At 41.4% G+C, this 24714-nt stretch overlaps 1 protein-coding gene and 2 non-coding genes across 10 annotated transcripts in view; all 3 read right to left on the bottom strand.

The window, feature by feature from the left end:
* The window catches only part of LOC102944277 (PABIR family member 2), a 36140-nt gene extending 14196 nt beyond the window's left edge, over window positions 1-21944 (bottom strand). For 2 of the 8 annotated variants that reach the window (XM_037908222.2, XM_037908224.2), the window contains exons 1-8: window positions 21440-21940; window positions 19808-19886; window positions 17891-17947; window positions 17355-17398; window positions 17220-17274; window positions 16913-17014; window positions 16040-16128; window positions 14277-14341 (exon numbers count right to left, since the gene is read on the bottom strand). In XM_037908222.2, coding sequence (XP_037764150.1) covers window positions 14277-14341; window positions 16040-16128; window positions 16913-17014; window positions 17220-17274; window positions 17355-17398; window positions 17891-17947; window positions 19808-19886; window positions 21440-21555 — 607 coding nt within the window. In that variant the 5' untranslated portion in view covers window positions 21556-21940. Of the gene's footprint in view, window positions 1-5886; window positions 7886-9178; window positions 9276-10880; window positions 11039-14276; window positions 14342-16039; window positions 16129-16912; window positions 17015-17219; window positions 17275-17354; window positions 17399-17890; window positions 17948-19807; window positions 19887-21439 lie in introns of those variants that run through there. The other 6 variants (XR_006283916.1, XM_037908221.2, XM_037908220.2 and 3 more) reach the window with 6 other exon arrangements.
* On the bottom strand, window positions 7976-8124 carry LOC114018581. The gene has a single exon (XR_003563873.2). It is a non-coding gene; the product is annotated as a small nucleolar RNA U109 (small nucleolar RNA).
* LOC114018582 lies at window positions 10859-10989 on the bottom strand. The gene has a single exon (XR_003563874.1). It is a non-coding gene; the product is annotated as a small nucleolar RNA U109 (small nucleolar RNA).
* Window positions 21945-24714: the final 2770 nt, after the last annotated feature.

Here is a 24714-nt window from a genome sequence, read left to right as displayed (position 1 = left end):
CTGAAAAAACTATTTCCTACATCTTAGATAAATAGGAGCCTGATAGCAAAGAATAAACCAGTCTGTATTTCTAAAAGCAGATGTTTGTCCTCTTTTCCCCATCACCTCTTTTACTTCCATCCTTTTATAACTGCATCATGTAAGATTATTCCAAAGAGCAACACAGTAATGAAAAACAAATGGACCCTAACTCCCTCAGTTGGTTAAAGCAGTTGCTCAGACTACAGTAACTGTGGTTCCTCAAGAGGTTGTAGTTAGTATGGATCTCACTGTAGGTGGGCATGTGCCTCATGTAAGTGAGATTTTTTTTTTTTTTTTAAAATAACCTTGGTTGTTGGAGCCACACATGCAGCCTGTGCCTCTTGGTGCACCATGTGAGGGCCAAGGGCATAGAGGGTGGAGCTGCCGTGGCCCTCCCTTAGTTCCTTTGCAATTAGAAATCCAAGGTAGGTAAAGACTCCAAAAAGTAGGAATGGAGAGTAGGTCATGGGACTCGCACTGACTACATCATCTCAAAGAACCACCCTACGGTAACTGGAGTTAACCATTCTTTCTTCAGGACTGCGTCAGTGTGGATCCCATTGTAGGTGACTGGCAGATCTCATTCCCACCATCCTGAGGAGATGCTGAGTTTCATTTGCAACAGTCCAAATGTGACTGCAGTACTGCTCCCCCAAACTTAGTATCTGGCCTTGTAGCTAAGTCCAAAGCATAGCATTTGGCAAAGGACAGTGGATTAGTCCACCACATCACATGGCAGATCTCCGATATTGGCAGCTATTGAAGTAGGCGGAAGAAGTTGCTTGCACTGTGGTGGGGTGAGCCTTGATGTTTGGTGGGAAGGTACAAAGATGCACTGCGTGATCCATTTTGAGATTGTGTGGGGCGACATCAGGGCATTAAAGGCCAAACTATAGCCAAAGAGATGGAGTAGTAGTTTGAATGGTTTCGTTCTGTTAACATAATAAAGCAAAGTCCTGGCTACATCGAGTGTAATTTCTTTTCTCCTAGAGCAGTGGTGGGCAACCTGCGGCCCGTCAGGGTAATCTGCTGGTGGGCCACCAGACCGTTCGTTTACATTTGCATGGCTGCCCACAGCTCCCAGTGGCTACGGTTTGCCATTTCCAGCCAATGGCACTCTCTCCCCACCCCCCATGGGGGTGTGCCCCTATTTGGGGACTACTGGTTTAGGGCCTTTGAAAAAGGGGTCCCTTTCTGCATGTTTGCAGGAGATTGTTAGATTCATTGAAAAGTTATGGAGAGCCTGGGATTAGCCCATGTAGCTCTTTCCTGCAGAGGTGGATAGTACAGGGCCTTGCAAGTTTTGCACTTGCCCTTGAAAAGTCCTTTATCAGCAAAATCAGTCCAGTTGGCAGGAGTCAATTTACTTCCGTTGTGGTGTCTGAGCTGCTGCGTACAAGATAAAAGTGTCCTGCTGGGTGTTCAACAACCACAACATCAGAACACACACTAGACTTTTAATTTACAAATAGGGTTGCCAACTGTCTCATTGCACAAACACCCACACCTTGCCCCAGCCCCTTCTCTGCCCGTTTCCTGAAGCCCTGCCCCTGCTCACTCCATCCCCCCACCCTCACTCACTTTCACCAGGTTGGGGCAGGAGTGCAGGCTCTGGGCTGGGGCCAAGGGGTTCAGAGTGTGAGGGTGCAGGAGGGGATGGGGCTCAGGGCTGGAGCAGGCAATTGGGATGCATGAGGGGGTGCAGGCTCCTGCAAGGCAGCGCTTACTTCAGGTGGCTCCCACAAGCAACCAGCATGTCCGGCTCCGAGGCAGCTCTGCACGCTGCCCCTGCCACTTCCATTAGCCGGGGTTCCCAGCCAATGTGAGTTGTGGAGTCCGCACTTGGGGTGGGGGTAGCGTACAGAGACTCCCTGGCCACCTCTGCACCTAGGAGCCACAGAGATGTGCCGTTCGCTTCCGGGAGCCGTGCAGAGCCAGGGTAGGTAGGGAGCCTGCCTTAGCCCCACTGTGCTGCCCACCGGACTTTTAGCGGCCTATTAAGATCGCTCGGCTGGCTTTCATTAGCTGCTGGGAGACGGAGGCCAATTCTGGGAACCAACCCTATTTACAAAGCGGTGGTAATCTTAACTGTCCTCTACAGCTGCAATATTTGGGTGACCTACAGAAAATACCTGACAAACCTGAAACACCAGCACTTTCTCTGGAAGATCGTCAACAAAGTGGGAGGATCACCATGCTGTCGTCAGAAGGCCAACACCGTCACTGTTGGGGCCCTGATTATCCTGCACCAGCCGAGGTGGAGCAGGCACTGTGTGTGCATGCCTGATGCATACCTACCACAACACTTGCTGTACACCCAACTCACTAAAGGAGAAAGGAAAGAAACACTTCTAAGACACCCTCAAGACAAACATCAAGAGATGTGGCATCGATACTACGCACTGGGAGACAGTAGCCCAGGACAGGGCTAACTGGTGAAGACTTGTCAGAGAAGAAACTACTACTTTTGAGGAAAATTGCTTTGCTCTGCTTGCAGAAACATGCCAGAAAAGAAAGGATAGATGACTCTCATGCAGCAACTGTGGCCCAACCCTGCCTTCTAACATCACCTGCAACATGTGGCAACGAATTTGCAGCTCAAGGATTGGACTCCTCTGCAACTAAAGGACCTATAAAAAATAAAACCTGTGAAAGATATCCTCGACCCTGAGATATCGCCACCATCAACGACAAGATAAAAATGTAGGTTTGGAGAAGGTAATTTCAGATGGTGTGAGGTTTCTGTTTTTAAGGGGGGTGGGGAGAGAATATCAAAATCCTACAAGTGAGCAGGACTTTTGAATAGTGCCCTACAGCAACACCCTACATCACATGCTACTTCTGAACTACACACTGGGAGGTCAAACACCATTTTGCTGCAGGCCTACCACCTGGTTTGGAGGGAGAACCCTTGACATTTGGGGGGTGGGGGTTAAAGTCTCCCCAGTTGAGATATGCTATTAACACTGAGTTAGAATAGATCATTTTAAACCATTCTTTAGAGACTCCAAGGTGAGGACCTCAAAAATTCAAGGCAAAAGCACCCTGTCTCCTTGAAACATTACACTGCTAAACAAATGTGATGGGGCGTTCTCCCCACACTAGCCTAGAAGGTGTTAATGAGGCTAAATATGGGACAGTTAATCAGATAGACCACTTAATTCCCCTCAGCTGTGGCCTAAGTAACCCCTGACTGATGGAGCCCAGCTGAGAAGGAACAGGCATGGCTAGGATAAAGTGAGAAGCAGAGGGCTGCAGCCCCTCTCTGGACATTAGAGAGGGAAGGAAGGAAGGAAATTAATTAACAAGGAAAGGGTATAGGAAAAGGCTCAGGGGAATAGCAGTAAGGTTTAAGATGGTGCAGACCTTGGCCACTGATTAGAGGATCCCCGAGCTGGAACTTGGAGTAGAGGGTAGGCCTGGGTTCCCCTACCAGCATTGGGGAAGTGTTCACTGCCCAGCCAGAGCATGAGGAGGCTGCCTGACTTAGTTTACATGGAGAAACTTTGATACCCTGGAAAGGAGAAAAGCACACAGTGACTTGGCCAAAGGGCCAAGTCATGAAGCAGGAGAACCCCAAACTGCAGAGAGAAAGAAACTGTAGGTGTGCAAACGAGTGACAGAAGGGGACTTTGGACCTGGAAAATGCTATTTGCCAGAAGAGGCACCCTGTTACAGAAGTATGTACTCTGTTACAGACAGAAAAAAGGGCTTTTTTGATGGTTGCCAGAGATTAAGTGGCATAAAAGTGAATATCCTCCCAGTCTAAAAGGCCTTTCTCAAGACACAGGTGGAATATTTATTTTTAAGATAAATGAGAAATGCAACACTACTACTGACATTGGCTGTATAATGATCCTGTAAACCAAGCTTTTCTTACAATAACCTTACCAAACAGCTCTAAAGCAATATTGTTTAGCTTGTACTCTAAAGGCAAAGTAATCAAAGGCTGCAAAAGCTTAGTTAAGAGAAAAAAATTCAGCTGTACTATCCACTTCAGATAGTAACTTCATAAAAGGATTATGCAACTATAATACAAAATTACTTCTTTATGGAGTTGCCAGGAAGAGTGTAGGTGGATGATATTCCTTCAGGGAAAAGAGGATCCCTCATCTCTGCCTTTGAATGATAAATGGATTGGTGTTTGGCTCTACAAGAATGTTCACAATTTGCATCTGCAAACTAGTGAACATGAAGCAGATGATTCCATCTTATCTACAGACACAACAAAAAAAATCTTTTGTCCCAATCCTGCAGTGAGATTTGCTCAAATAAGCCTACACAGAGCCCCATACACTTAATTAAGGCTCTGAGGGCAAAGGAGTCTGCCCACACAGCTCTCACTGGGGGACTGAGACCTTAGACTTTCTGAAAAATATTTAAATGTGAAATATGCTGGTTAGTGCTTACAAACACATTTCAGTTTAGTCAGTGACCAAACTTTTCTCCCTTCAGTGTTTCTACACCACTCAGCAGGAGGATTCATTTGTCTTATGCATGGTAAGACTAGATTTCCCTAGTGAAGTCTGTACCAACTATTGACATTTTCACATCCAACTATCTTACATACAAATAGTGTAGGAAAGCTTGTTTAAACATACAGAATGCAGACAGGAAAAGACATTTAAGCACAGGCTTTCGTCCATGATCCCACATTTAAAATCAGTATTAGCATGAGAAACAGTGAGGTACCTACACACACAAGTCACCAAATCAGAAAAGGGTAACAGAATAAAGATGATCCACTTCTTAGAGTGGGGCTTAGTCTACTTGATAGTTCTTAGGGCAGCATCCAGTTAAGAATAACCACCAACCAGCCACATCTGGATTGGCCTGTGTATAACTATATATTCTGAGACAGAGTATCCAGAAGGCTGCTTAAATCAGACCTACCTTGACATTTTCAGGTATTTTGATTAGTGAACTTTCTTTCAACTACTACAGCTAACCCTGACCATTCTGAGAAGTATGGATGAGAATACAGAAAATAAGGTACTCTGCATAAGTAATACACTATATTTGTTTTCCGTACACCTTTTGGATTTCTATAGTTGGGGCTGGGTTAACAGTTTGGGGTGTCTTTTCCTTAATAGCTTTAGAGTACATATGATTCAAAATTGGTTCATAACTGGATGTGTATATGCTGGTCGCTCAGATGCAGTTTATTCTAAAGTGTATTTCAAAGGAAGATTGACATGTCTAGTTTTAAAAGGAAGTGGTTTTACATATAGCTAGTTGTGTGAAACAAATCGAGTATCTGAGACTAGGCCTGTCAGGACCACAGGATAACATTCATCATCGAACAAGCAGACAGTATCTTAACAGTTTTAGTGAGCAGTAGAGACCTCCAAAAAGAGTGGAGAACAGCCATACCATTTTTAAAAAAATGCTGTAACAAAATGGAATAGTTGTGCATTTGTTTTATGAAGATTACATTCTACAAAGGCCAGCATTTTATGACTCCCCACTACTAACAAAAACAGAAATCTTGAATACAATCACTTGTACAGATAGATTAGTCAGCTCCCCCCCCCCCCCCCGACCCCAAAAGCAATAGCTGTGTTCTCAGCTATAAGAAAGCATGCAGAAGCTTTATTGTTTTGCTACCCCTTGTGCAGATTTGTAAGTCATAGTACCAATAAACGCATGGTATAATGAAATTGGGGCAATGATAAGTTGTACTTTCAGAGACCATTGATCAATACTTTGCAAAATGTCAGAACAGCTTTGCAAAGTATTAACATGGATAAAAATTCATTAAGTTAAAGCAATCCAAGATACAGCCAAAATGCAAGAAATAGCACTGTGTATATACAAACATGGAATACTGCAGAGCTCATTTAAAAATGGCACCACTGGACAATATTTTACAATATGCACATTTATTTGAGGCAGGGAAACTAATGCTCCACAAGTGAAGTGATAATACAGATAAGTGCCTCGATTGGCCATTTATGGTACTTAGTACAATTTAAAACAAACACTTGAAAAGTAAAATGCTATGTAGGACAGGGCTATTGGAAACTAAACATCTTAGAGTGGAAAAAATATGGTGCTCCCTCCCCATTCTTAGCCAGACAGTATTGCCAGAGACTGTGCTCATCTTTAAAGCACACTTACTTTAAAGTCAGTGCTATTTTCTTTCAGAAATCAGAAGTTGTACTTTTAGATGACAAAAGCATTTGTGTTACCTTACAAACATTCAAACTGGAAGCTTAGGATTCTGGCAGACAATGTTGCATATTAAATAGAAACCAACTAGCAATTGTTACTGAACATAAAAAAACCTTATTCAATCATAAAAAAATACTATAATTCACCACCACAGACTTTTTTACATAGTTTATAAATAATAAATAACAGTAGATTACAAATGGATTTACTTTAGCCCAGTTAGGTCTTCTTAAAAAGTATACTACTGTATTACCTTAGACTGACCAAGGTATTGTATCAAGACTACTACTCAAATGTAACTCCTTAAATGATATGCAGAGCTAGTATCCAATCCAACCTTAAAGCCTTTCCCTAGAAATTAAAGTTAATTTAGTGGCCTGCCCTCTGTAAGGCAGACAAAGGCATAAAGCTATACAGCAGCTGTGACGGGAACACACACACTGCTATCTTACAAAATAATTGGGATTCTCCATAGCACCTCCCAATGGAAGAAACACCTTGAAAAATAGCAAGCACTAAGAGAAAGCAGCACTGAAGACAGCATCTGGTAAGCACTCTACAAACAACGTCCTTTGCCCACCCACCAGTTTTACATTCCTTAATTTTAACAATGTCCCCTAAGGCACAAAAATACCTATGGCCTCAATGCCACAGGAGACATTGATGGCGCCATACACATTCTTCTTTACTCAGTAGTTTAAGTAACTTAGTTACTTGCACCATACATTTTAGATCAAAGCAGGGATTATTTCTCGTTGGCCAAATAACTATGAATATTTACCATATTCCATAGAATCTACTGGATGAAGGGTGTGGGGACAGAACTATGCAGCTATGTTAACCATGTTTCACAGGGTATTTGTATTTCCCCTATTGATAAATATGCTAGTCACCCTAGAAGTGTCTGCATTTTGTTTTAAACACAACCAACTTCTAGAACCATAGTGTTCAACTGCAATGAAGCAATTACCAGTAGCACTACAGACAGCCAAGCATTTCTTCCCAACTACAGAGTTGGGGGAATAATTTTACTTTGGGTTAATGGGAGAAATTAGATATTTACCCCAACCAGAAATTGTGTTTATGAAATAAAAATCTAGCAAAATCTAATTTACTAAAAAGAATCTGTCAACGAATAAATGAGCATTTCCAAACATCTCTGCAACCACCGCCTGTTTCTCCAGACAAAGTGACCATGGCAGTAACAGTACCCAGTATTGTCCTAGAAATAACAACACTAATATTGTAAAAAGATGTCTGTTCAGTTTATACTAACTCTTGTTTGTTTTAAAGAAAAAACCTTTTGATTCCTGAACAGACTTCTTGCTTGTAAAATAATCAAAACCAGACATTAATATGGTCTAAAGTGTCCATTAAGGCTAAATCAAAACCACTGGGAAGAGTTGTCAAGAAATAAGATTACATTAATTTTTCCATTAGTATTTTAATCCTCATGTTAGTGATTCTCAAGGATTGGAGTTCTTCATTTCTCTGTACAAATGTACAGTACAGCTAAACACTGAGTCAGAACAGATTAAGTCACTTAGGTGAGAGATCATCCATCAAAATGAATGAAGAGCATGAGTTTGAGCATGTTACTGGAGATTCTGTGGTAATGCTGCCTTTAGCCAGTGAATCAGAGGAAGAACCAATACTGCTGCTACTCCTATCGAGAATATCTGAAGACAAACTGGAGACACAGGAAAATGGTTACTTAAGAACATGTGAACTATGAATTGGCATACCAAGTTAATGCACTTGGAAAAAAATTTAAAAAAAAAAATGTAGGAGAGACATACTACCACTCAGCCTTTACTGCAAGACTGGCAGCCCTGAAGACTCCTTATTTTCCTCTAGCATGTTATGGATACATTCATGCTCCTTAAGGGAAAGAGGAGCAGAATTTTTTTTTTAAAAAAAAACATGCATTATAAATTGATACAAACTTCAACCAGCTGTAGAATAGAAAAGTCAGTTAATAGAAGTAGTGCCTTTAACAATTACAAGGGAAATAAGGAATTTTTTTTTCTGATGAAGATTCCAATGACATAGCTATTCTGATGCCACTGATTAGCCAGTTTGCTCTCAAATAAATCATCTTTCAAAGCAGGATCTTGCAAAATAGGTTTTTTTCCTTAAGAAAATTCTCCCACACTTGGATTTTAAAGGCTATCATGATTCCAGATTTTTATTTGCAAACTGGAACTTCGTAAGAGTTGAAAAAAAATGACAATTCTCACTGATTGTAGGTGGCTTTCCAATTCTACAAAACTCAGGAAGAAGTTTGTTATTTTAGAACCACTTAATCTATCTGATGTGTCTCCTTGGAAAGAGACAAGATTCAAGCCAGACAAGTCACCTTCCTGTTTCTATGAAACAGACAGAGATACATCAAATTAAGATGTGAGTGACACATCAATATAATCTTAACTGTGGAATATCATAATAAGAATTTGGCTTCATATCAACTATTAGCCTATGGGAATGCACAGGAGATATGTGATACTATAATTCCAAAAATATCATTCTGCTCACTATACCATTCTGAAACAGAAGGGCACCTAGCAGGTGCTGCAGACAGCAAATTATAGTCAATATTGAGTGATTTCTGCTTTGAGGGAAAGTAAGGACACCACACAATAATTTCATTTACTATGAAGCATCTGACATGTGAGCAGCAAGGATTCCCTGCCTATTCCAGATATCAAAAAGGATTCTTGTGAGATGTTTAGATGTGACCAAGAAAAGTGAACCACTTTATGGGCAGCTCGTCAAATCAGCCAAACAGCAAGCAAGAAAACTTTTAATTCCAGAGAGTTGGGGAACCTTTATTATTGCTGTGATGAAATACCAAGTATAGTTTCTACTAGTCTGCAAATGCAAATTATTTAGCACAAGTTAAAACTTCTCTGAAAAACCAAGGTGCTGAAGATATCTAAAGGACCTCTGCTTTGGTGTTTGTGTTTATAATACAATATTTTACCATGAACTGAAATCTGTCAGATGTGTAACATCAGGAGAAAGCATGTTGGTAGTTCCTTGGAAAAGTCTCTTTGGCTGACTTTCAGTTTCCATTTCACCTGAGAAAAGTAATTAACAGTCAAACTTGTTTGGTTCTGTGAAATATCTCAGCAGAGTAACTTCAAAGTTCTTTCTATCCAAGACTATTTTGGGTGTCTCATATAGTAAGTAATTACATGCATAACATCTTGCACTGTGATCTGGTCAGATCTCTCATTAAGCTTGGTAAGAGCCCTAACACCCCTAAAGCTATAGGAAGTGATTTGATTATTCAGTCCAACCTTTGAGTATGTACTGAACTAATGCTTCAACATTGTTTAAGGGACACGATGCTACCGAAAGTGCAGTAAAACAAAGGTTCTGGTCACTCTGTCTAAGATCTCACAGCACTTTTCATAGGAGTTGGGATCTAGACCCAGTGTCTTGCCAAATTCTAACCCTGATTTCATTCTGCCTATATCAACTCCTTTTGCAGTTTCATTTGCATACTGTATTCTTCATTCCCTGTCCTGAAGTAATGTGTAGTGTTGCTCTGTGCTATTAAATAGATGCTGGGTTCCAACCCAGAAGTGAGCACTCTGCAGTGTTTGTTGAAATGCTGAATAGCAGTTTGTCTTGTGCAGTGCCTCATATTCAATATTTTAAAAGGTTATTTCTCAGAGATGTTAAGCTTAAATTGTTATATATTTAGAATTATATAGCTTGTACATGCTTTAAACATATGTTTTTAAAAGCAATATAAATGTCAAATGTAAGTGGTTTTAAAAGGACTCATTTTTACAGCCAACTGTATAACTTGTTTAAAACTGGGCTGCTATATGGACCATTTTCTGGCCATCCGCATATCGTTCTCTTAATATTTAAGAGCAGGCAATCACTCCCATTTTGTTCACTAAAAAAAAAAATTCTATTGTCACAATATCAGTAACCTTGAGAAATTTAAACAGCATGGGTCCAGAATGGACCCAAAGATGCCCTTTTGGATATTTATGCCAATATTGACAAACATGAAAGCACACTCACAAAGCCTTACACAAAAAACATTAGGCACAACATTTAATCACTTCTGCTTCCTCATTGTGAGACAGATTACTTCCTCACCCCCCCCCCCCCCCATGTAAACCTATTGACTTCTTTGGGATTGTAATGTGAAAGGCAGAATTGGGTCCCATATGTTTAGTATATTATACCAGTGGTGGGCAACCTATGGCCCATCAGGGTAATCCACTGGCAGGCTGTCAGACCCTTCATTTACATTTGCACAGCTGCCTGCAGCTCCCAATGGCTGCAGTTCGCTGTTCCCGGCCAATGGGAACTGCAGGAAACAGCGCGGGTTATCCTGACGGGCTGCAGGTTGCCCACCACTGTCTTATACTGTGGGACGATACCCAGTTCATTTATCAGTTTCTTATATAAAGTTCAGTTATCTGATACTTCAGTATTTTTCAGTTTCGTTTTTATTGCCAGGTTCATGAGAGTTTTCAGATGTAGTTTAATTCACAGTCTACCAGCAAAAGTGTATTTGAAATCTGGGCACTACTTTTTCAGCTTCCAGTTAACTTACAGCAGTTCTAGTGTCATCTTGGGGAACTAACTGAAAGGTTTCACATTAAAAACATACTATAAATGAACTTTGTGTACATAATGTAGGAGAAATACACTACCACTCAGCCTTTACTCCAAGACTGGCAGCCCTGAAAACTCATTTTCTGTAGCATGCAAGGAATATGTTCATTCTCCTTTGATGAAATAATGATGGCTTCCATCATGCAGACTGAAGCTAAAGAACATAGATGTAAAATACTCTGGATCCTCACACAAACTGAGAAGAAAAAGGTCAGACAACTCTTTCAAGAAATGTGAAATTCTACAGGAAGGCTGCATAGTAACATGCATCATTTTTACCACTAGAAGATATTTTAACAGCTAGCATTTCACAGTTGTACAATATAACACTTTGATATGCCGAGACTTTCCTATTAGGGATTGTTTCAGTTTATGGCTATGTCTATACATGTTACCATGTAATAAATGCAGACTAAGGACCACTAAGCAATTCAAGAGTTTAAAATTAAAGCAACCAGAACTATGTATTTCAGGAGGATATGAAGGAATTAGGTGTACTTAGAATGACATTTATGATTAAGGACTATTCATAATTAAGGCTAAGATTTTGTCACGGATATTTTAGTAAAAGTCAGGGACAGGTCATGGCTTTTGTGAATTTTTTTTTTTTTTTGCACCCATGACCTGTCCCTGACTTTTACTAAAAATATCCGTGACAAAATGGGGATCTGCATCTGTAGGTCCCCACACCGTCTAAAGTGGGGTAGCTGGGTGGTGGCTAGGGTCCCCTGTGGCAGCTGCCAGAGGCCACAAGGGTACCCAACAGCTCCCTGCCCCTGCGGGGGACCCTGCAGCTCCCAACCACTGCAGGCTGAAGTCACGGAGGTCACTGGAAGTCTCGGATTCCGTGACTTTGGCGACCAAATCATAGCCTTATTCATAATTAAAACTAGTTTGTGTTTCCAGTAGAAGAGCAAACTCTCATTTCTACTTTATCTGTGAGAACTGCTCCAAAAAGCACCAAAGTGGAGTGGGGAATGGGAAAGCAGGCTCCAGTTTGGACTTTACTTGTACTGTGCTTTTGCTTTAAGTGGTGCACTTTAATGTACTTTGGCATCTTACATTCAGTGAGTTTCACTATGGGTGCTAAAAGCTGCTTCACATTTAATATTGCAACTCAGTTTCTATTAGAAATCTGATTTATTTTATTTTTTTTGCATGTGCTCTCTCCAAAATCCACAAAGGAATCCCCTCAAAACTAAATAAGTGGCATCTGCAGCAAAGGCAGGAGTTTTTTAAAATCAAATTTGAAATAAATTAGACTAGATTTGACAGATTAGAAGTAGGTCAATTTATTTTGCCACTTTTTTTTTAAAGCAAACAACTTCACAATTTCATAAATACACACTTAGGGAGAATAAAAGGAGATGTCACTGGTGTGGTTGAGTAAGGAAAGATCAACAGAATTGGATGGGGATAGGTGGAGAAGTACTTGCCGCATAAGCATTGGTAAATAGTTTTTTTAATCTCTCAGTTTAATGCAGTGTCCATTAATAATAACATGGAGAATTTATATAAATTTTACTTCAAACACCATACCACCACCATATTTCTTGTTAAGAAAAGCAGATTTTTCAAAGGAAAAACACTATCATGTACTCTATGCTACTTCCATCCCTCTAATTCTCAAAATATCCATCTTTTGAACTTCCATAGTATAAAACAAACACTGGGTATAAAATTTCAAAGATATTCAGTAAACATATAAAAGGGAATACTTCCATAATTAGAATAAACTTTTGAAATGTACCACTATACAATCTATTTCCTTCAGAACATCATTTATGGAAGCCAGATATATTTCTAATGTAACAAAAATGGTTAAATACAGAGGGAGCCACAGTACTATAGTAATCCCAGAATACAAGGCAGACACCAATTTTAATCATAGAACATCAGGGTTGGAAGGGACCTCAGGAGGTCATCTAGTCCAACCCCCTGCTCAAGGCAGGACCAATCCCCAATTTTTGCCCCAGATCCCTAAATGGCCCCCTCAAGGATTGAACTCACAACCCTCAACCTTAAACTCAAGCCGGAAACCTTGATTTAAATCACTGATTTTAATTATGTTTTGCGTTTGTACTTGTTATCTTCTTAAGGACAGGCCAGTTCTCATTAGTTGGTATCCATTGAACCATGGTGATATGCAACTAAATAAAGCTTTTTATATTAAATTTCTTTTTGCTAACCAGAAGGATACTCTATATTTAAGCAATTATATAGCTGAATTTATTTATTCAGATTACATTTTATGCTAAAAATGCATAATTCATAAATTTCTATTTACCAGATTAACTTTTTACTTGTGGGTTGTGTCAAGATCTATTTGGCTAGAAATTCAAATTCAATTAAATGCATAAATACAGTATTTTAAAAAATAAAACTACCTTAAAATGTTGGCTATATAAGAGAAATCAAAACATGTTTTGTATTTAACACTAACTGATTTATTAAAACAAAGGAAGTATTATCTCTAGTTAGTGAATTGAACTGATTGGTTTTGGTCACCATGTCCTTCAAGGTTTTAGAACTAGCAGACCTAATGCTCTCTCACATATTTTGTTCATAGAGTGGAAGAGAGAAACAAGCTTTCCTGCTTTTTCAACTCCCAACGGGTTTCTTAACTTTGAATGAAGTAATAATAACTGAACTGGATGCATAAACTGAAAAGAAGAAAATATTTTCTCTATACCCTCAGAAGAGCGAGTCAAAACCTAGTTTAAATATTTAGACTCTGGCTCCAGGTGCTTAACCTGACTTCCACCAGTTCAGTGGTATAACTGTCTTTAAAACGTGGCAGCAAACATGTACTGCTTAATAATTTTTGTATTTAGTTTAAATGACGTTAGCGTTTAAAGTAGCCTAGTAAAACACAGGGTTGTCAATTTCAAGTTTAATTTTAAATAGGTTTACTTTAAAGACAAACCTTTATTTAATTTAAATCAAAATCCAATTTTGATTTTTTTTAAACTATGTTTTGATCCACCTTGCCAGAGAATCTAAAAAAACTTTAATTCTAAGATAAATATGCTTCACCTTCTTTAGTCTTAATTTACAGCTTCCTGCAGCTAAAAATGATTGCCCATCTAGCACAGATTTTTATGTACATCTGATTTTTAGCAAGTCAATCTTTCCAGTCTCCAGCCCATGTTTACTAATAGTCAAAGGTGAAAAACATTCCAAGTTTTAAACAGTAAATACAAGTGACTATTTTAAAAGTGTAAAGTTTAGTAGAAGTCAGATTTATAAATTTATAGTATTTTAGGCAAGCCCTTTTGTTTTATTTTACAGCTGGAAGTTTGGATTGGCAAATTCCAATACATCATGGAGGACCACGCACTATATTTTGAGGAAAGGCTACTGCTTAGCTTAGCATTAGGATTTAAAGGCAGAAAGTCTATCATCTCTACAATATCGGAAGTATTTAAACATACCTTTCCTTTTAATCGGACCAAGAACACTGGGCCTGATACAGTTGATTGGACTCTGACTCCTCCTGCTAAAAGAGCCAATACTGGTATCAATAAATTCTAAAAAGTTTAAGCTTGAACTAGATGTTTTATATACTACATCAATATGCAACCACATTTTAAAAAGTGAATTCCTGTTTTAAAACAGTTCTGTACAGTTCAAATACGTAGGCAATTGGGAGTCTGATACTGTAGTTAAACAGAAAAGTTGGGTTTTGAATGGTGTTGTCTCGTTAGAGAAGGATTGTTAGGATATAGATATTCAGGCCTGTCAGTAAAGGCCTGTACTCTAAGAATTTAGGTGTATTCTTATCACTTGGCTAGTTATAGAGGTATAAAAGAAAGAATCAAAATCACTGTCTGCCGGTGTAAGGTCCTTCTCTTACTGTGACAGTCTGAGGCCCTGTTCTTAGGCTAAAGCCTTTGGCTAAGCAGCAGAGGCAGCCATAAGCTGGGAAGGGACCGGTCACATCCTCACATTCCAAACTAGTCACATTGAAATAAGGTGCTATTGGGCTGTTAGGAATACACTCCTGTCCTGATAATGCCTGTCACCTCCAGAGAAAGGGAAGTGCCTAGAAGATGTAAAAGGAAACTTAGTTTGAGAGCATCCTGTCTGGCAAGAACTCACTTATCAATAGCTGGGATGTGAAATCCTCACTTCTCTATTGTTTTGTCATTATAGTTCCCACTTTGCCATTGTTTGTCTGTCTCTGTCTGGTTCTGTGATTGTTTGTCTGCTGTATAATTAATTTTGCTGGGTGTAAACTAATTAAGGTGGTGGGATATAATTGGTTAAATAATCATGTTACAATATGTTCGGATTGGTTAGTTAAATTTCAGGAAAATGATTGGTTAAGTTTTACTATATAGTCTGCAGTCAATCAGGAAGTGAGTGGGTGGGTATGGGGAGGGCAGAAATGGGAACAGGGAATGGGGGTGGAGAAATTGGAATCATGTTTGGCTAAGGGCAGGAATGGGAACAAGGACACAGGTGTAAGGCTCTGTGGTGTCAGAGCTGGGAAGGGGGACACTAAGGAAGGAAACTGGAATCATGCTTGCTGGAAGTTCACCCCAATAAACATCGAATTGTTTGCACCTTTGGACTTCGGGTACTGTTGCTCTCTGTTCATGCAAGAAGGACCAGGGAAGGAAGTGGGTGAAGGAATAAGCCCCCTAACAAGGATATCTACCATATGATCTTTGGTAGATCATTTAATTTCTCTTTACTTATGGAATGTCAGTCTCATTTTATCCATTTGTAAGTTAGGTATACTGCTTGTATACATCTGAGCAATTTAAAAAGTTTGCCTGGTAAGCATTAGGAGATTCTCTATGAAGGACCCAGTCTAATCTAAATTTAAAGAGAATTCAAAGAATGCTAGCATTCAACTTCCTCTTGCAAAGTTGAACATTCAAAATTTTTGGGGATGTGGGGCAATGGTGGGGTCTCTAATTTCAACATCAGGGCAGTTTAAAAAGAAAAAAAGCTTTCAATATTTTGTCAACAGGTCATTTTTAAAGGAAACTTCAGCCACCTTTTAAAGCAGGACAAAACTAGAACCATCCAGAAGTCACTTTATAAATGGATTCCAGTTGAGATTACAAATGAAAATTGCTTCAAATCAATTTCCAGGCCTGAATTTTGATACTGAACTGTCTTAAACTGCCAGATTATTATTGAAACTAAGTCAGTATGCATTTGTTACTGAGACAAATTGACTTACTTTGAGAATCGCCTTGTTGGACTAGGAATAGGACTTGGAGGTAATCCATTACTACTCACAAACATTTGTAAGGATGGTGAAAAACATTGCTGGGAAAAGAATTAAACAATAAAATACTTCTGCAACTTCCTTTTAAATAACCAATATTTTTCCCACCCCAACCAAAATCCCCAGTGAAAGTAACAAGGCCAACAACCACCTACTGGAAGCTTGGTAAGAGGGGAAGAAGTGGTGCTGGGGGAGGGTCTTTGTCTCCACTGCACCCTTCCCGGGTTTGCAATGAAGAGACCCAGGAGCAACACAGAATAAAGGAAAAGGGCCATCTATGTAAACTTAACATGGCCACAGTTGAACTCCTAATCTTTCCTCCCAAAAGGGCTCCAATGACCCCAAGCTATCACTGCTGACACCATCTTTCCCAGCACTCAGACCTGTTCACTGTGGTCTTGCACTCCTCCCTCTCTTCCTCCACACATATACAGCTTGTATCCAAATCTTGCTGCTTCCTCCATAGTATTTCTAAGATCCATCCTTTTCTTTCTTTTTAGGCAGCTTAAAATCTCATCCAGGCCTTCATCTTTCAATTTGATTACCACAGCCGCCTCCCTAGCACCTCCCCTCCCTAAAGCACACAAATGCAGCTGCTGAAGTCACTCAATGTGGTGAAGGAACCAGGAAGTCAGCAGGTCAGATTTGGCAGGCTTAGGTAGTAAGTTTTAGATATTGAGAAAAGTCAACAGTAGTTAGATTTAACAATGGTTATAGACTTTCTTCTCTAAAAACAGTAAATTATTTGGGAGTTTAAAAAAAATCCTTTGCAGTTCATCTTAATCTGAAATTTGTGTTTTCTTTCTTGTTTTTCATTTATCCTACCTTCCCTATTCCTCGGGTGGGTGAAGGTGCTGGGGAAACTGGGATGAAGTCTATTCTCTTTGGAGAGGAAGATTTCTCGGACTTGTCCAAGTCATTGTCACTCTGTAAATACAAAATGTTGCCCTTACGCTGATATAGTACATATCTTTAGAACCCGAGCCACAACACTTCAATGGCCAAATCAGTGGAACAACTCGAACACCAAACTTATACTTTCTAAAATTATTTCCAAAGTCATTTCCACTTTTTCCTTAAAGCCAATGGTTAAGCGTAGAATTAAAAATTTAAACATCTGTAAAGAGATTACCAGGCTCAAGCTTTCCTCCCATGACTGGCTTATCTGCATTGCTGTTTGCACTTCCCTAAAACACAAAAAATCCCATCAGTGGCTACAAAGATGAAAAGTCTGGATACTTTCTTATTTTATTTCAGTCACACTCACCTTTCATGTGCTGTTTCTCTGTTCATTAAATCCACTCCTTCCTCCTGCAGAAGATAAGCGCTATAAGCTTTCATAATATTTAGTTCATCATGGTACTCAAAGCTGAATGAACTCTTCCTAGTTCAGTCATCTGCCTTTAGAATTTAAACAAGCCAGAGTAACACTCCAGAAGGAAAGGCCTGTCATCCATCCCAACTCACCATGTCTCCCTGTTCATCCCAGAGCCCGATATGTAGATCATAATAGTAGCTTTAAAAGTGCTGAAGCACTTCAATATGAAGAAAGAACAAGCCCTATGAGGACACCACTCCAGACTTCAGAGCAGCAGCCTTGTTAGTCTGTATTCGCAAAAAGAAAAGGAGTACTAGTGGCACCTAAGAGACTAACACTCTAGGTTAGGGGATGAAACAGAGCTAAATGATTTAATGGAGAAGAAATGCCAGCAGTATCATTTCCATATCAAATACTTCACGAAGAGAAGGAAAGTGAAATATTTTGATAAAATATCACATGTGGAGTAGAATAATGCAATTTACCCTTCTGATTTGATGAAGTCTGCTGCTAGGAATTCGAATGGGAGATGATGACAGCAACTAGAAAAGAGTAAACATCCACTTCTCAATCATAAATCAGTAGTCTGCATACAACTTATTCTCAGTTACCTATGTTCTCTTTAAATTAGAATTAAGATAGCCAGGTGTCAATAAGTGCTCAGAACTCAGACCACATTGTAGTAAGATGATAGTTGACCTTAGTATAGCTAGTGCTCTCTTCTTACGAAGTTCATTCCATTAATCAGTGGATGGCACAGTTCTCAGAACTGTAGGAAGCCACTGGCTACTGCCCACAAATGTAGTAGCAACAATTAAGGTAGGGTACTGTAATAAGAATGTGAGCATGAGTTAGAACAGTGGTTCTCAACCAGGGGTACGCATATCCCTGGGGGTACGCAGATGTCTTTCAGGGGGTACATCAACTCATCTAGGTAGTTGCCTAGTTTTACAACAGGTTACATAGAAAGCACTAGCCAAGTTAGTACAAACTAAAGTTTCAAACAGACAATGACTTGTTTATATGGCTCTATGTACCATATACACTGAAATATGAGTACAATATTTATATTCCAAACTATTTATTCTATAATATGGTAAAAATGAAAAAGCAATTTTTCAGTAATAGTGTGGTGTGACGTTTATATTTTTATGTATGATTTTGTAAGCAAGAAGTTTAGGTGAGGTGAAACTTGGGAGCATGCAAGACAAATCAGACTTCTGAAAAGGGTATAGTACTCTGAAAAGGTTGAGAGCCATTTAGTTAGAACATTACAAAAGTCTAACTTTGTACTTAAGTGGTAAGATATTATTCACATACCTTAAACACAATTTCTCTCAGATAAGCTATAATGGTATCAAATTTTCAGAAGTGCCAGCAGGAAAAGTTGTAGGGAATTTAAATATTGGAAATAGCCCTTTGCAATAAACTTAACCCCTTTGGGGCAAAGATTGTCTCATAGCTAGGTCTGTACAGCACATATATCTAATTTAGGGCTTTGGGCGCTACCATAAAATAAGCGTTTACTATAACAACAATATTAGGCATGGGGCAGACAGTGAAGTGACAGCTCCATAACAAAAAGTTTAGACCCAGAATTCTGTCATTCTTTTGCTATGTAAGACAGAGGCAATAGATATTTTGTTGATTTTAGGACCGTTCAAGTCCCATAACCTCTTTAAAGAGCCAAGACCTACTCTTTACTTCCTATAAAAACAGGAATAAAATTATTTTAGCTGAAAAACAGTAATGCTATTTCCCATGATTTGTCCAAGTTAACAACTGATGGGGAAACACTTAAAGAGTCAAACATCTTTGAAAAGTGAAATAATTACAGGACTGTATGCTGAAAACCCTAAACAGTAACGAGTAGAGTAACATTCAGCATATGAATTATTTTAAAATTAACTTCTCTTAATCTGTTCCTGTGAAGCCTGCTGTCCACCTCTAGCTCTCATCACCCTATCAGAGAGTCAAGTAAGTAGGTTTGTGGTGTTTTTTTTTGTTTTGTTTTTTTTTTTAAGGCAGTTCAACTGTGCAGGGTTATTTTAAAATGAGACTGCAATTACTCTTTCCCTCAGGCAAATTCCATGCATTGAGCTTTGAGACCAGAAAAGATGCTGGATTCCACTCTGCTTGGTATCCCAACTACAGGCAATGTTAACCAAAACAAAAAGGCAGGGTAGTAATCAGTAATATGCTTTGTGGAGTATCCTGCTTACATCTACAAAATTTCTTGATTTTTCAGAGGAAATTTTCAAGTAATTTAAAGAAATCCATTTTGCAGCCAAGAGGTCTGTAAGGATATTTCAGTACAGCTTTAAATGAAGTTTAAACTTTTTATTTCCCCTCACTCAATTACACATTGTTGAGGTGTGAACACTGCGTTTAAGATTACTTACCATACTGTGACGGTTCATAACTGTTGTACTGTTCCTGCGGGTTCGCAACACATAAGGCTGAAAAACCTGTGAATTATCACTGAAAGAGATTACAACAGTTACTTTAATTTAAGGCACACATCAGTTATACAATCTTTTTGTATTACATTTTTCAAGACACTGACATGTTCCCATTCTATTTGGCATATTACTTCAAAAAACTAAAGAAGGTAAGGGCATGGAGGATACTAGCTTGTCACCTTTGAATAGCTAAGTATCAGGGAGTAGCCGTGTTAGTCTGTATCCACAAAAACAAGGAGTCCGGTGGCACCTTAAAGATTAAGATTTATTTGGGCATAAGCTTTTGTAGGTAAAAAAACCCCATTTCTTATGCTCAAAAAAACCTGTTAGTCTTTAAGGTGCCACCAGACTCAGTGTTGTTTTTTGAAGAGCTTGACTCAAGTTTCTCTCTAGCTGAGTGAAATTAATGGTCTCATTCTACTTTTCAGTATCTGAAATGCTAGTGTTTTTTGATAAATTGCTCAGGGGCCTTTTGTAGACAGCCATCTTCCTTAAGTCTAAAAAAAAAAAATTTGTTTTAAAACCAGCTACAGATATGATCTTCAGAAAAGGTTTGGTTGCACAGTTCTAATTAGTGTGTGGTATTCAGCAGACTAGTCCCTTGGACTGAGATTAGCAAGCAGACAGTAGGCTGGCACCCACACTCTTGCTTCCCCCAACTAGGGTTTATACCATTAACACAATTCTAGCATTGCAAAGAACCACAAAAGGTTTGAAGAGGTGACAGTTAAACTGAGCCTAACCTACATGGAGAACCTGCAGAATTATATGGAATTAGTTGTCCATAAACATCAACAAGAAGCGAAGCAACTACTGACTGGATGGAAGGGGAGTGCCTGTCTTGCTTGCTCAAAGACTTCGTACACCCGACAAAAACACTGTATAACAGACCCATTTCAGGGCCAGCCCAATGGATTATGGAACTCCTGATTGCACAATGCACTGCATCATGGTCGGGGAGCAGCCACTTGTGGGCATTCTCCCAGCTGGAGACTGTACGGAAGATGGAATAGGGATCAGTTGGATAAGCATCAGACGACCTCCTGAGGTCCCTTCCAACCCTGATATTCTATGATTCTATGGGGAAAGAAGGGCTGATGGACCTTCTACGTCTATCCCCTCACCTAGCAGGAGGCAGCAACCATCAAAACCCACAGCTTCCTCTCAGACATGGGGAAGAGGAGCCACAGGATGGCAGGAGGATGCCACAGCCGGGCCCCCATCCCACGTGAGCCCAGGAATGGGCACACCCCAGGCCCAAGTCCCTCAACCCGAGCCTATGGACCAGGGGGGGGACTGGCGGCTACCGCACTCCCAGGGCTGAAGTCGTTTCCATCATATGCAGGGTTTGCTTCAATGGCTCTCAGCACCTCCACTGCAGGAATTGTTCCAGTGCCCTTGCTATGGGGTGGGGGGAGGGGCGGGCCCAGGTCTCGCTCGCCCCTCAGCCCGGGGGATGAAGGGAGAGGGGCGGGCCCGGGTCTCGCTCGCCCCTCAGCCCGGGGATGCGGGAATGGGGGGAGGGGCGGGCCCGGGGATGAGGGGGGAGGGGCGGGCCCGGGTCTCGCTCACCTCAGCCCGTGGATGAGGGGGGCGCTGTTCGATCTCCTCAAGCTCCCCCCGTCGCTCGGCGCCGGCGCGCTCCCCGCCGGCAGCTCCAGGTCCAGCTCCATTTTCTCTTGAGCCATCGCGGCGGCTCCGGCTGCTCCTGCTCCGCCGCGAGGCCCATTCACTGGGGGCGGCCGCAGCGGCTCCTCATGCCGCCCCCCGCCCCGATCCGGCCCGGCCGCCCCTACAGGCCCCGCAGAGGCCGCTGCAGGCAGAGCCCGGGGGCGCTGCGAGCCGGGCGAGGGGGGCGGCACCAGCAGCGCCCCATGCTGGGGAGACGAGAGGGGGCGGCCCCTTCTCCCCTCCGCCGCCGCCGCTTCCTCGGCTCCTCTCGGCTCCCTGCGCGCCGCGCCGGCCTTGCCGCCTCCTCGGGGAAACGAGCGACCGGGCCTAGAGAAGCACCACACAGAACGCGCCGCTACTGGAAGCACTGCGCATGCGCCACACGCAGCCGGCGGGGTGGGGGAAACTGGTGTGCTAGAAACGCGCATGGGCTCTGTAGCCGCATCATACCAATACGCATGCGTGGAAGAGCCTTATCGGGAGAGCTTTGATTTCAAGGAGAAGCCCAGGCGCCGGGGAAGGGCGGGTACGCTGATTGGCTGAACCGGGAGGGCGTGTATTTGAAATGGCCCAATAGGCAGTAAGAAATTTGACGTTGCATGCAATGGTTGGAGCCGGAGTTTTTGAATTTTGGATGTAGGGACTCAGGGTTCGAGGCCCCCTGTTAACCACTAGCGCCTTGTGGAATTTTCTTGGAACGTGTTAATTACGGGTTCTGCTTGTGCTATATTTTTACTATATTATCCATGATGGCAACACATCATAGCCGCTTTCCTATGGTTTGCTCTAGTACACTAGAATATGACCAAAACCACATCACATAGTCTGGTGGGGCACCTTTGTGTATCCATCCAATCTGTTAGGTGTTTATATGATTGCCAAAGACAAAGGAAATCATCTGGGATTTGGGGCACCATCGGTGCACAATTTACACCCTTATCTTCAGGAATTTGCTACAAAAATTTGCCCAAATCTGTACAATACGATTCCTGCAAGGATTTCTCATGTAGCGTTTGGCTGTATGTGATCTTATCCTTTGCTGGCCAAGCAAAGCAAGGTCAAACGCTCCACTTGATTGCATTTCTGTCTTTGTCTGCCTGCCCTGTAACATAGTAAGTGAGAAACGTCACATCCACTAGTATACAACAGTATGGTTTACCAGCACCTTTATGAAGATGCTGTCTTTTTCTCCAGAATCTCAGGTTTGGGGTTTTTTTCTGAATCTGCAGGAAGCCTGGAACAATAGTTCTGGTAGGGTTGCAAACTGTCTAATCACACAAACCCAAACACTTTTGCCCTACTCTTTCCTTCTCCCAGGCCTTGACCCTCTCACTCCATCCCCCCTCCCTGTGTCGTGGGCTCTTCCCCACCCTCACTTAGGCTTGCCAACCCTCCAGGATTGATCTGGAGTATCCAGGAATTAAAGATTAATCTTTAATGAAAGATTATGTCATGTGATGAAATCTCCAGGGATACATCCAACCAAAACTGGCTACCCTACTCACTCACTTTCACCAAGCTGGGGCAGGGGTTTGGGGTGCGGGCTCTGGGCTGGGGCCAAGGGGTTTGGAGTGTAGGAGGGGGCTCCTGGCTGAGGCTGGGGAAAAGGGTGTGGGGTGCAAGCTCTGGGAGTGCTCTGCATGCACCCACAGCTCCCATTAGCCACAGTTCCCAGCCAATATGGAGCTGCGAAACGAGGGCGGGGGCAGCCCACAGAGACCCGCTGCCCTCCCCCATGGGCAGCGGGGATGTGCCGGCCACTTCCAGGAGCGGCACGGAGCCAGGGCAGGCATGGAACCTGCCTTAGCCCCGCTGCGCCGCCAGACTTTTAGTGCCTAAAATCTCCTGGTTTGGCTTCAGTAACCTCTGGGAGATAGAGCCCGATTCCAGGAGACTCCCTGCGAAACCGGGAGGGTTAGTATTCGCAACCCTAGGTGTGAACTGTCCCATTTATTTCAGTGAGGTGTAACTCAGGCCTTATCTCCAGCAGTGGTTTTCAACCTGTGGTCTGCAGACCCCTGCTGGTCTGCAGACTATATCTAATAAGGTGTCTATAAAAGGTTGTCATACAACTGTGGTTTTCTACCTGTGGTGTGTGGACACCTGGGGGTCCACAGACTATGTCTTAGATTTCCAAAGGGTTCTGCACCTCCATTTGAAATTTTTGAGGGGTCCGCAAATGAAAAAAAGGTTGAAAATCACTGGTCTACAGTAAAAAGGGTTTGCTGGTATCGTTATAAGGGATATTGGCAAGGTTCCTTCCCCACTCTGAATTCTAGGGTACAGATGTGGGGACCTGCATGAAAACCCCCTAAGCTTATTTTTACCAGCTTAGGTTAAAACTTCCCCAAGGTACAAACTATTTTACCTTTTGCCCTTGGACTTTATTGCTGCCACCACCAAGCGTCTAACGAATATATAACAGGGAAAGAGCCCACTTGGAAACGTCTTTTCCCCCAAAATGCTCCCAAAGCCTACACCCCCTTTCCTGGGGAAGGCTTGATAAAAATCCTCACCAATTTGCATAGGTGAACACAGACCCAAACCCTTGGATCTTAAGAACAATGAAAAAACAATCAGGTTCTTAAAAGAAGAATTTTAATAGAAGAAAAAGTAAAAGAATCACCTCTGTAAAATCAGGATGGTAAATACCTTACAGGGTAATCAGATTCAAAACATAGAGAATCACTCTAGGCAAAAACTTAAGTTACAAAAAGACACAAAAACAGGAATATACATTCCATTCAGCACAGCTTATTTTATCAGCCCATTTAAACAAAACAGAATCTAATGCATATCGAGCTAGATTACTTACTGAGTTCTAAGACTCCATTCCTTTTCTGTTCCCAGCAAAAGCATCACACAGACAGAGAGAACCCTTTGTTTTCCCCCCTCCAGCTTTGAAAGTATCTTGTCTCCTCATTGGTCATTTTGGTCAGGTGCCAGCGAGGTTATCTTTAGCTTCTTAACCCTTTACAGGTGAAAGGGTTTTTTCCTCTGGCCAGGAGGAATTTAAAGGTGGTTAGCCTTCCCTTTATATTTATGACAAATATATATACTTGAGATAGCTTATAATAAGGAAGTGATACATAGAAATGCTGGTAAAAATATTTGTCTTCTGACATGGGTCAGGATTTTTAAAAAGACAGATGGAAAACTGTGGCACTAGATAAAGA

The sequence above is a fragment of the Chelonia mydas genome, chromosome 9 (assembly GCF_015237465.2).
Source record: "Chelonia mydas isolate rCheMyd1 chromosome 9, rCheMyd1.pri.v2, whole genome shotgun sequence".
NCBI classification, from domain to species: Eukaryota; Metazoa; Chordata; order Testudines; family Cheloniidae; genus Chelonia; species Chelonia mydas.
This window is presented reverse-complemented; position numbering and strand designations above follow the sequence as displayed.